General features: G+C 39.0%; 1 protein-coding gene across 2 annotated transcripts in view; it reads left to right on the top strand.

Moving 5' to 3' along the window:
* The window catches only part of TMTC2 (transmembrane O-mannosyltransferase targeting cadherins 2), a 253,147-nt gene that overhangs the window by 24,381 nt on the left and 216,800 nt on the right, over nucleotides 1-11,966 (top strand). The window contains exon 1 of one of the 2 annotated variants that reach the window (XM_081958576.1): nucleotides 6,182-6,769. The exons of the other annotated variant lie outside the window; for it this stretch is intronic. Coding sequence (XP_081814702.1) covers nucleotides 6,687-6,769 — 83 coding nt within the window. The 5' untranslated portion in view covers nucleotides 6,182-6,686. Of the gene's footprint in view, nucleotides 1-6,181; nucleotides 6,770-11,966 lie in introns of those variants that run through there. 2 annotated transcript variants of the gene reach the window in all.

Genomic DNA, 11,966 nt, shown 5'->3' with positions numbered 1-11,966 from the left:
TGGCCAAAGCATCAGCACAAACTTTTCTTAAATCCTCTCTAGGGTTTTCTCTGATACCCCTCAGTCTAACAGCATACTCCATAGATCTGAATTGCATCATAATAATCTCCTTATCCATCCTTTGCATATTCCCCTCCATTTCAACAAATTTCAAATCCGTTTCCTTCATTTTAGTTTCCAAATCCAAAGCCAGATGTTCAACTTTACTGTCCACCTTAAGAACAACTTCTGACAGACCTGCGGCTATAGCGTGTAGGTTTTTATCAAGCTGATCATGTTTTTTAATGGTATCCTGAACCATTTCTTTAACCTCATTAATTTCTTTGCCTAAAAAAGCATTTTCTTCCCTTAAAGTCCTTCAAATCCTGGAAGTTTATTGTAGCACCTAGGGAAGCCTTTTGTTCCGTTGCCATGTTTAACAAAAAAACACCACTTTCTCACAAAATACTCCTCCAAATAGATCAAATTGTATAAACTAACTTTAAAGTTGTTAATAATTCTTTCAGCTGCCTCTAGCTGTCACCATTCAATTAACTTTCGTTTTCCTTAGGTATTCGGCTGTAAATTAATACTTGCAAATGTTTCCTTCTAAGTTGCTCGGAGTTAAAACGTTGACATTTAAGTAGGTCAGGTTATGTAAACTGGCTTAGAAATTGTTAATAGTTGTTTCAGCCGTTCCACCTTTACTGCCCCAGCTATCAGCAAGCAATTAGCTTTCGTTTTCTGTAGGTTTTCAGCTATAAATCAACGCCATTTTGAATCCTTTGTTCTAAGCCCACGCCTCTCGAACTCAGCAGTAGTGTTCTTTTTAAAAAGATTCCCCCCCCCAGTTAAAACTTAAAATACTTGCAAAAGTCTTCCTTCCTTCCTTCCTTCTTGAGATGTTGAGATGTTGTTAGAAGTTAAGGCTGCTCCCGGCGACTGGTTCTGCTTGTTTTAGCAGAAGTTATCAAAAAGACAGGAGAATACAACAACTGCAAGGGGGGGCACACCTCGTCGCACTCCAGAGGCTATAAATCCTTCTGGAGGGCTACACAAGAGGCTCAACCCGACAGCTGAATCTCTCCCTCATAAATTCCAAGAATTTAAGAGTGTCCAAGGTGTTAAAGATCGTAAAAAAACACCTCTACTGTCTATTGATCTGACAAGCTCAGAAAAAGCCTGCCGACGGCGCCAAGGAACAACCCGGAAGCCCTTCTGGGCTGACGGGGATTCAACACTAAAGCTCCTAATTTATTGACATTCAGCTGAAACTTGGCCATCTTGGTTATCTTAGCTTGGAAGCTATTTTGATTGGCAAACAAACATTTTATTTTGAAATTATTTTGTCTTTTTTTTTCTTTTCTTTTACTTGAACTTCATAACAGAAAATATATTACAAGCCAGAATCAGAATTGGAAGGGGCTTCTTATGCTAATCAACTTCCTGCTCAATACAGGTAGTCCTTGACTAAAACTGAGCCTAACATTTCTGTTGTAGAAGTAAGAGACTTGTTAAGTGAGTTTGCCCCGTTTTATGACCTTTCTTGAAATAGTTAAGTGAATTTGGCATCCCCATTGACTTTGCTTGTCAAAAGGCTGGAAAGGGGGAATCACTTGACCTTGGGACACCACAACGGTCATAAGTATGAGTCAGTTTCCAAGCATCTGAATTTTGATCACATAATCGTGGGGATGCTACAAAGGATGTAAGTGTGCAAAACTGTCACAAGTTACTTATTTCAATGCTGTTGTAACTCTGAATGGTCATCATATGAACCGTTGTAAGTTGAGGGCTATCTGTATAACCTCTTTCAGCAAATGTGAATGCACATTTTCTATTCATGTGCAGTTGCTTACAGAAACAATGAATGTTATCAAGTGCAAAAATCTGAATGCTCTTTTAGTTGGGATGCTTTGAGATATACCACAGGAATCAATGGCACTCAAACCACCACACCTATAAGGGTGTGAATGCCTACTACAGCATATAAGTCTCAGAGTTTTGAACTATTCAGTAGTATTGGGCTGGCACTGGTGGATAATAGGATCCTAGTCACTTGCTCTCAGGTCAGCCCACTTCACAGGGTTGTTGTGAAAAAAATAGATGGAGGAAGTAGTATTAGGTATATTCACCATCTTGAGTTATTTATAAATTTCACCAGAGTTATTGCCCAGCCCAGAAGACATTTAAAAATAATTCAGCTGCCGATAAAATAAGAATTTGATATATGAAGGAATTTACAATTAAGTTATGTCATACATTTTTAGGATTCCAAAGTACTTTGTAAATTTAGAAAATTGACACTGTAATAAATATATATTGTTTCTAATTTGGTTCTCCAACTTCATCTTCCAGACATGGGTTTATTTGGAAAATGGGTATCTTGTTTCTGTCCAATGTGAACAGGATTCCCACAACATTGCATGATGATATGCCTCTAAAATAACAAATCTGACACCTTTTCAACTCCTCTTGAATAGTTTTTAGGTTATGCTGTTCATCTCATCTCCACAATTACTGTTATTAGTGTAACCCTCCTACTCTTACTTTCCTTTGATAGCCTGTGACAACATTTATTTCACAGAGTGAAAGTTTTTTTTGGTAATGACTATTTGGTGATATGTGTGAACTCTTAAATTACTTATCTTTATACTTTGTAATTATCACACACGTCAAACACTCAATCCACTGAATAATGACATTTTTGATGAAGTGCTAAACCATGTCTCATGTTACTTCCAAGCATGAGAATATTTTCAACACTTAAGCATAAAAAAAATGCCAAGACTTGTCTCTTTCATATATGTTGTTATTTCTTTCTCCGGTGTTAGTCAGAGAAAGTTCAATGAAAGCAGATGAAAAAGGTACATTTCACCTGAAGTCAAAGACTTAAAATAGGAACTGTGTGTATAATCTTACAGTATGATTTGATAACTTGCTATTATCAGAAATTAGAATCCTATTTATGCCGACTAAGAAATTATAGAACATGGAATACTTCTGCAGTTCTACTCCATATGGGCAGATATGGGATTGTATATGCAATGACAAATACTTCTGCTTGAATGAAAAAGATGGGACTTATAAATGTTTTCCACCAGATTAAGCCAGCAAAAATTTGCATTTTGCCCTCCTGTTAAGTCTTACATTTTCATTGTCAGCCTCATATGTAAATGAAGTGGTAAATGGGACAATCATCCCACTTCTCTCTTGAAAGAGGTGAAAACTCTAATGTAGGGGCAAGCTAAATATATTATGGTGCTTTTGAACTAGATGCTGTTCATAGAGGCAATCAACTGGCTGTTCCCTGTTACCAAGATAATCAATGCAAAATTTTAAATAATTTTCTCCAGCTGTCCTCTGGAAATAGCAATTATTCAAGGATTCCAGAAATGTATAGTTACCATCCATTATGTACATAGTCATTCCATTTCATTCCATTCCATTCCCTAAATTCTGCCTGGACAGGTGAAACATGTCAATATGTTTATATGCTATCTAAAGATTGCAGTCCTCCATAGCAATTTAATAATAATTTACAATAATAACTTGGCAAAAGTGACTAGGGTCTTTTTAAAAGTAGTGCTTTCATGGTGGAATGCCATCCTGAAGAAAGTAAAATTGGCTTTTGTTTTAAATTGGTGTAAAGTACTTTTTGTGCTACTTTATATTCAGTGTTGCATACTACTTTTTTATCTTCATTTACATTTTATTGCTCCTATCTCATTGATTTCATGAGAATTTTTAATAATTATTATCACTCTCGTGCTGATATTTGTGTGAAATGCTATTTATAAATCTAATTTAATATTAGTTGATTACCTTATATGGAGAAATAGGATTAAGATTTAACCTCTCCCATATGGTGTCAATATCTAATCTATATCTTTAGTTACTAGGATGCTTTCTTTGGTTGTTTGGTTTGAGAAGGTATTACATATTTTTCAAATGGAGTATAAATATATAAATCAAGAATATAACTCATTAGTGGAATGTCAAATTCTACAAAGGTAACAATGCCAATGTTTCAACAAATCCAACAGAGATTTTGGAATAATAGGTGGGAAAGTGCAAACATCATCAAATATTGAAACACAGAGAAAAAACAAGGTGGTGAATAAAAGGTGAATAAAAAATTATAAGAGAAAGCATGATTATTTCCAAATGCTGAAATATTCATTACACAAAGGAAAAGTGCATCTGTCTTACACCTCAGCAGGTGGCAGCACCTAACTGACCTTGATTTTGAATGCTAAGAAGGGTCAGCTTAGGTTAATATTTGGATGGGGCCTATCTGGGGATTCTTAACGTTGTGAATAAGGGTGAAAGTTGTAGAAACCTCCAAGAAGACAAAGGCAAGCCATTTTTATAACTCTGCTTAGGAAACAATATATATGTAGTACGAAGAGTTGGAGCCAGACATGAAAGAAAAATTACTATTTTAAAACTACCTTAGTGCAAATTTGAACTAAATAGTAGATATCTAGATTATTTAGACCAGGCTGGGTAAAGATTTTGTGGGCAGGGACTACCGTAAATTGTCTTTTGCTGAAAGCTATAGCAATATCCAGCAATTCAGCTGAAAGTTTTCTGGGGAGTAGGAAAATATAAATAGAGCTGGGGGTGGGGGTACAGGATGCCCACACTTGGATTAAACAGAAAAGGCTTCCTTTTGAATCATTTAATCATTTGTCACAAATTATTTCTAAACCTTATTTGTGTTGGGCACTGCCTCAAGCATGCTGAAAAAAAGACGACTAGCACATGTTTTAAATTTTTCAATTAAGAAAAAACATTATTCACACTTGATTAGTGCAGGAAGGAAGGAATCTGTTCTTCTCTTTAGCTGTGATTATCAAAGAGGAAAACCCAGCTATAGATTATGTGGAGCCAACATTAGAATCCTTCAGGTAGAAGGCCCAAAATACTCAACACTCAACAGCCCCCTGAAAAATAGTGCTATCTGCTGAGGTTTGAACAGGGCTCTCAGCATGCCAATATTTCACGCATAATGCATCACAGTTCTAAAATTACCCTGATTGGCGATGACACTTTGGAACTAACTGAACACAGCAGGGAGAACTGGTGTCATTTTAAGATGGGCTTCAAAAGAGTACATAATGGATCGGATCGCCAGGGAAAGACTGGCATGGTCTAGTAGTCTTAGGAAGTCTTCAGAAAGTGGTGTTGTATAATGAGAACTGGGAAGAGGCTTTTTTTAAGCATCAGGATTTCACCCATGTGCCTGGGCATGCCGTGCTCTCAGGCTGGTGTGCCTTGTGCTGTGTCACTTCAAGAAGCGACAATACAGTCACTTCTAATGTATATTATAATATTAATGCAATATCGGGTTTTCAATTCAATTGTATACAATGTGAAGGATGTGTGTTTGTGTTTTATTTTTATAGTTATGTGTACACTGAAGATGGCATTTAATTTCCTTGTATGAGGTGCAATGGCAATAAAGTAAACTAAAGGAGCTTAAAAAAAGAAACACCCTCATTGCAGGTGGTTGGCAGAAAGCGAGGCACACTGCCCATGAATTGAGGTTGGCATTGGTGATTGGATAAAAATAGTGGCGTTGCTTGCCTTGACCACATAGCAGGACTACAGCCATTGGTTGTGCCTCTTTGTACTGTTCCTGCAGATGGAAATCTCCCAGGTGTGTGTCCTGCAACCACACACAGAGGGCGAGGGCTTTGCTTTCTTCCATTTCTCCTTTCCTACAAGCTGGGAGGTATTTCAGGGAAACTTGTATATTAAACAGGTCGGGTCTCTCCTAAATAGGTTGCTAGATACACTCCCTCAGCCACCCACCCACCTCTTTGTCCTAGAATGCCAGATTTCAACCCCCACTTGGCTCAACAATATTGTTTCCCCGCGGGGAGGGGGAGTTGCCAGATGACTTGCTTTTGAATAGCGGGCAAGGATGGAGAGGCTGTGCCAGTCGCAGAGCCGGCCGGTCTCTTTCTTCCCTCCTCTTTAGCTTCTCCCTCGCCTCCCCTTCTCCTCTCCTCCAGAACCGTCTTTACAAGTGGTGAGCTACGGGATTTGTTCCTTGGCGAAGGCGGAAAAATAAAATAAAGAAAGGCAGCGGCAGGAAGAGGCAGCAAGCAAAGCAAGCTAGCGCCGCCGAAACCGAGGGGCGGAAGGCGGACTGTAGCGAGAGAAAGGGGCGGACCAGAGGGGGGATGGCACGCAAGCGCGAAGGAAGCTCGGAGAGCCCCACGCGGGCGCTCGCGGAGCCTCGGCGGTGGTTCTTTCAGTTCAGCTGTGAAGGGGCCTCGGGGCGGTAGGGAGTCGGCAGGCGGAGTGAGCCGCCCGCTATTGGGAGAGCGGAGCAAGGCGGGCAAAAAATTCCGGACAAGGGTTTGGTTTGAAAGGCGGAGCGGCAGCCGCTCTCGCCCTGCCCTGCCCGCCCGCCCGGCCATGGGGTAAAAAAGGGAGCGAGCGAGCGAACGGACACCGAAACAATAAAGCGGCTGGTGCTACCGGGCTCCTCCCGTCGCTGACAGCGCCTAGCCGAGTGCGGGGAAAGGAGCGAAGATGCCGGGGGCCGACAGGCATTGACCGACCCACCCGTTAGCAGGAGGAATAAGCCAAAGTGAAGCAAGGCGGTTGAGAAAGCGCGCGGTGGATGCGTTTCGGGGTTTGGAGCGGCGGCGGCAGCAAAGGGACAGGCGGAGGTCGGCAGGAGCGGAGCAATGATCGCGGAGTTGGTGAGCAGCGCCCTGGGGCTCGTCCTGTACCTCAATACCCTGGGCGCGGATTTCTGCTACGACGACAGGTAATAAACGGAGGAGTTGGAGCTGGAGAGTTGGCGGCTACTCCGGCTGAGCGACTGCTGCGAGAGGCCGTGCCCTTCCCCAGGGGATGCCCTCTTGTGTGTGTTGCGTGTTGGGGATGGGGCTTTGCGGTTGTGTGTTCGTAGGGAGGAGTGTAAGTTGCGGGACGCGAGAGCGCTCTCCGTGCGAGGTCCTCGGGTGGATGCGGCGACTCCCCTTAAGTCGTCCGGGGGCTGCAATTCTAAACCTTTCAGTCTCCGAGGTCCTCCTTCACCTGTTGAAGCGGAATTACTCCGATCATTCCTCTTTTTCTTCTATGGGGAGTTTTTCGCCCATTTCCCCGCCACCTGGTAAATGGAGTTGCTGTTGCAAGTACTCTACTGTCGAGAAAAAACTCAGATTTCCTCGACTGTCAAGTTACTTTAGTCGAACTAGCCCTGCCGGGAATAAACAAAAAAGAGCCGGGAGGCTGGTAGCGCCAGCCGGTCTAATTATAATAAACCTCTAATCTCTTTTCTTCCCGGATCGCCTTTTTCTGTTCCTTTGCAAATATACCTGTGCTTCATGGAAGGAACAATCTGCTTTGCTTGAGGCTTAATTACATGACCATGTGTGCATGCTATGGTATTTTGTGCCGGGAAAGTGTTATGTTTTCCCTCCCTTCAAAGCAACACCTTAATAGGCCGTTTAAACGATGTTACATCTGGACAAAAAAAAAAAAGGAAGGAGGGAGGAAAAAAGACAACACACTTTGAATTGTTTCAATTTGTTTCTCTTGACATTCTTGTTTCCAGAGCATAACATACTTCTGACATCCTCTTAGATCCTCATACACACAGTAAATAAAGAAAATGGAAATAACCTTAACATTTCAAAAGTAGTGATCTGAATCTGGACTTTCTAACTTTAAACTTTTACCTTTTAAATGCCTTGACTGTATCAAGAGAAAGCCACATGCTCTTGTTTAGAAGAAGTTCCTAGAAGGAAAGATGGTACTGAAAAACTTATTTTTCCAAGTACACCAACTTGGTGACAGATTAAGTTCTGAAATAGAAACTTTGCTTTAACTTTACTCATAGGGGCAGTGCTTGCTTGAGAAATCAAAGAGTAGCTGTTTTTAAGTATCTGCAAGTGGGCGCCTGTGCATACATTGTCTTTAAAGATTTGCCTGGCAGGTTTTTTTTAAAAAAGCATTTATGTTGGGCCTTCGTCTGTGTATAAAACATTGCTAATGGAGTAAAATAAAGGACCTAGGACTTAAATTTGCCTCTTTTGAGTTTGGACTGCTAATGAAAGCTGTATAGAATTGCTGAATAAAATGACACTGATGTCTAGAAATGTCACAGTTGTGCTTGTGTTTCTACCTTTCCTTAAAGCCCTGTTTTAGGAAATTGATGAAAAGCTCTTAGTAATTAGAGAAACTTCCAATTCGTTCCTTTTTCAGTGATGTAATCTGATTGCAATTAGAGCAGATGCATAATTAAAATATATTGGGGAGAAGAGCATGCTTGGCTGAACTTATAAGCCATTCTGGGAGGTTTGTATGGTCCATTGACGTTAAATCATCCAAAAAGTGAGCAGAAGTTTACTCTGACAGCATTTCATCAGCCCCTTTCTGTATGGGAAGTGAATAGATCCCTTGGGTGTGAGTGAACCTACCCTTCAATAAAGTGTTTGCATTGATAGGAATTTTCTTACATGACTGTAATTTGATACCACAGTATCTAGAATACCCAAACTAAGCTGTTTGTAAAACTTATAGATGGAAAATTCGAAGTTCTGCTTTTATACCTCCATTAGTTTCATAATTATCACTAAACACTAAACAGTATTCAGTGGCTTCAGAAAGAGTGTTTGGAGTGGATTGTTTGTAAAGACAAACTGAGGGAGGACAGCAAAGCCGAGTGTAGAAAAGCTATCTGGGAAGCCTTTTTAGAGGGAAATACACAGAAAGGAAAAGAGGCATTCTTGCTCTACAAATCATTTGCCCTGCAACACAATCTGTCCATGTTTAATCAGTGAATAGTGCATTTGAGAAGTTTCTTTTGTTTCAGATGTGTTGCACCTGTTGTTATTGGGGAGTTAATGTTAAAGTTAACTCATATGTTCTTTTTGGTTTTACAATGTTGAATGCCAATTTCTGTATCTTTTTAGTTATATTAGAAATAAAGAACTTATGAATTCTTTAAGATATTTAATAAAACCTTTAAAGTGTATTGTAGTTCGGTAGTGGCTTTTAAAGGTAGAAAACAAAATAATGCAAAATCCAAACAATCTGGGTGAACCCTGTTAATACTAAGTTGCTAGTGTCAGGATATTAAACTGTGGAATGCATTACAACCATGGCTGATAAACTTTGTTTTATTTACTAGTAATTGATTTATCAAATTAATATGCTTCCCCATCCTGTGGTTCAGCTTACATCAAGATAAAACAAGCATTCAGCCATTATAAATATAAAAATGGATTAAAATTACAAAATTAAAAGAAGCTAAAAAACACGGGTTTGGAGACAAGAGATGGGGTGCCTTCTATGTTAGTCTACAGTACACACCTGGCTCTTGACATGCTTACAGATATGACAGTTATACTTAGATTTCTAAGAAAGGCTGCAGTTGTCTGAAAGACAGATTGACGAAACATACTTGTACCTTCAGTTTGTTGGTTGAAGCTAGATCGTAATTCAGAACATTATTCAAGAACATGAACGAAAAGTTTGTTTGTTGTCATTTATTTTTTGTCATTTGTTGATCCTTTGTCTAAAGATCACTGTTGTTCTAGCCACAATTGTACCTTAATGTCATTAGACAAAATTAGCAGCACTTAAATTTTAGCCCATTTATATTTTTTCCATTCATATAATAAGGGGGTAACTGCTTGGTATTAAGCCCTCATCAATTACACTGTATTTTAAGCTGTAGGCATGTTAAATTTCTCTAAAAACTAGAGTCTTAAATACTCATTGAATCCTGAAATATAATGCCATGTGTGAACTAAGATTATTGATTATTCTGTGCGCTAGGTGAAATAATTTTATATTATTCTGGGGAGAAAAGAGAAATTGCAAGAGATTGAAGGCTTTCTCTATACTACTACTCCGCAATTATTTTGAGAGTTAAGTCCTTAAGCTGAAATATTGCACTAGTCACAGAGTTAAGTTTGTTAACCTCCCTCTACAAAAATATATATGTTTAAGACAGCAGAACAAGCAAACCACCTACAAGAATGAATATAGATAAACTTGGATGATTGAGAACCTCCATAGACATATGCCAGTAAACATTGGTGGGATCCTACCATTTTAACAACTGGTTCGGTGATCGCGCGCTTTGCTTACTTTGCTCGTGCATGCGCCTGATGCATGCTGTGTGCATGTGCACAATTTTGAGAAGACTTCCATATTGCTGTTGGTGGTGGTGGGGAAATAACTGAGGTGCGGCAATCTGCTCTGCCATGCAACTCAACTGAGAGGATAAAGGTCAGTAAAGCAAAGGGGCAGGCGGGTGGGCCCACTTGATCATTGGAGCGAACCGGTTCACTCCCAGCTGATTGTTGGAGCTACCGGTTTGCTCGAACCAGTCCAAACTGGTAGAATCCTACCCCAGCCAGTATTTTAGGAGCTTTGTTTATACAATAAGATCATTTTCTTAATGATAAAAATTGAAACCAACTTGCAGGTATGACATAGAATGAGGTTACCCATAGTTCCTCATTCCATTGTGATGTCAAAATTCATTTTAAGTATAATTAAATGTTAATACAGGTAATTGACTTGTGACTCTTCACTTAACAGTGATTTAAATTAACAATAGCCTTTGAAAAAGTAACTTATGACCTAAAGATGAACTTACAACTGTCACACATTTACATGGTCATAATTCTGATGCTTAGCATCCAGCTTGCAGTTTTAACAAGTTGCAGCATCCCATGGTCATGTGATCAGGATTTGTGACAAAAACTGGCAAACAACTTTGGGAAAACTAGATTTGGATTTAGAACCATGTGAGTCAAATTACAACTCTGGTATCCCCAATTACAACTGCAATAAAAATGGTCATAAAATTGGGTGCAATCACATAATGACTTGATTCATGACTGCAACAACTCATTATAGACATTCTGATCCCAATTGTGTTTTGAAGAGATTTCACTCACTCGTTACATGTACATGCACCTAGGTTTATATACATGTACTATAAATAGCTTTGAAAATATATTGCAGATGTATTTGTTAAATAAATTATAACAATGAATAAAATCTTATTGATTGTTGTATAATAAATATCCTGTTTCTTTAGACTTTATAAAGTTCTCTTGATAAGCAAAAAAGTAGTAGATAGGAATTCAGACAGAACATAAATTCTTCTGGTGTTAGTGGGCAGATCAAATTAATCCCAAATGTTCTTAAATATAATGTGAAAACAGTTCAGCTGGATCATCCTGAGACCTCTGTATTCCACTATCCCATTATTGTTTGGTTTGATTTATATCCTATGTTTATTTTGTACAATTCAATATGGTAGACACTAGTTTTGGTAGTTTAATTTCATGGAACATAGGTGAATCAGTCGCAACCTCTTTGGATAGCTATTGTTATCTTCACTGTCAAATTCCTCTAAAAAAACAGGGAAGCAACAACAAAAAGAGGATAAGCCTTCATCTTTGGGATTTTCAAAGAGGCATCTGGTATGTCACTATGCAAAACAGGATTTAGGACTAAACAAGCCTAGGCCTGATAAAGAGGAAATGTTCTTTTGTTCTTAAATCCCCATATGATATCCTTCATGGTGTATCTTGTTTCAACCAAAGCTTAGTTACAAGACCACACAAATATATATTTTCCCATTTTTTTCTCTTTGCTGTTAGTCTCTGTCATTCTGATAGAAAAGGGGCACTAAAGCCTATATTTATATACACAGATGATTGTTGCATATTGCTTTTCAAGTTGAAATATCAAAACTGCAATAACATGATCTTGAGCAATTTCTTCATTTATTTTGATGATAGCGACTTTTTCCTTCTCTAACTTCTAAGAAGTGCAAATGCTGAAAATTCTGCAGATTTGCTGCTTAGGGTGAACTTTGACTATATTTTATTCTGATGAATTAAACAAACATAACCTCTCAGAGCAAGTCAAATCCTAGAAGAATATATGTCACTAAGAATCACAATTGTATCCCAAATCATAATACCACAAAG

The sequence above is a fragment of the Natrix helvetica genome (genome assembly GCF_964273705.1).
Source record: "Natrix helvetica genome assembly, chromosome: 6".
Taxonomy (NCBI): Eukaryota; Metazoa; Chordata; class Lepidosauria; order Squamata; family Natricidae; genus Natrix; species Natrix helvetica.
Note: the sequence above shows the minus strand (reverse complement) of the source record. Positions and strands in the feature narration are given on the sequence as shown.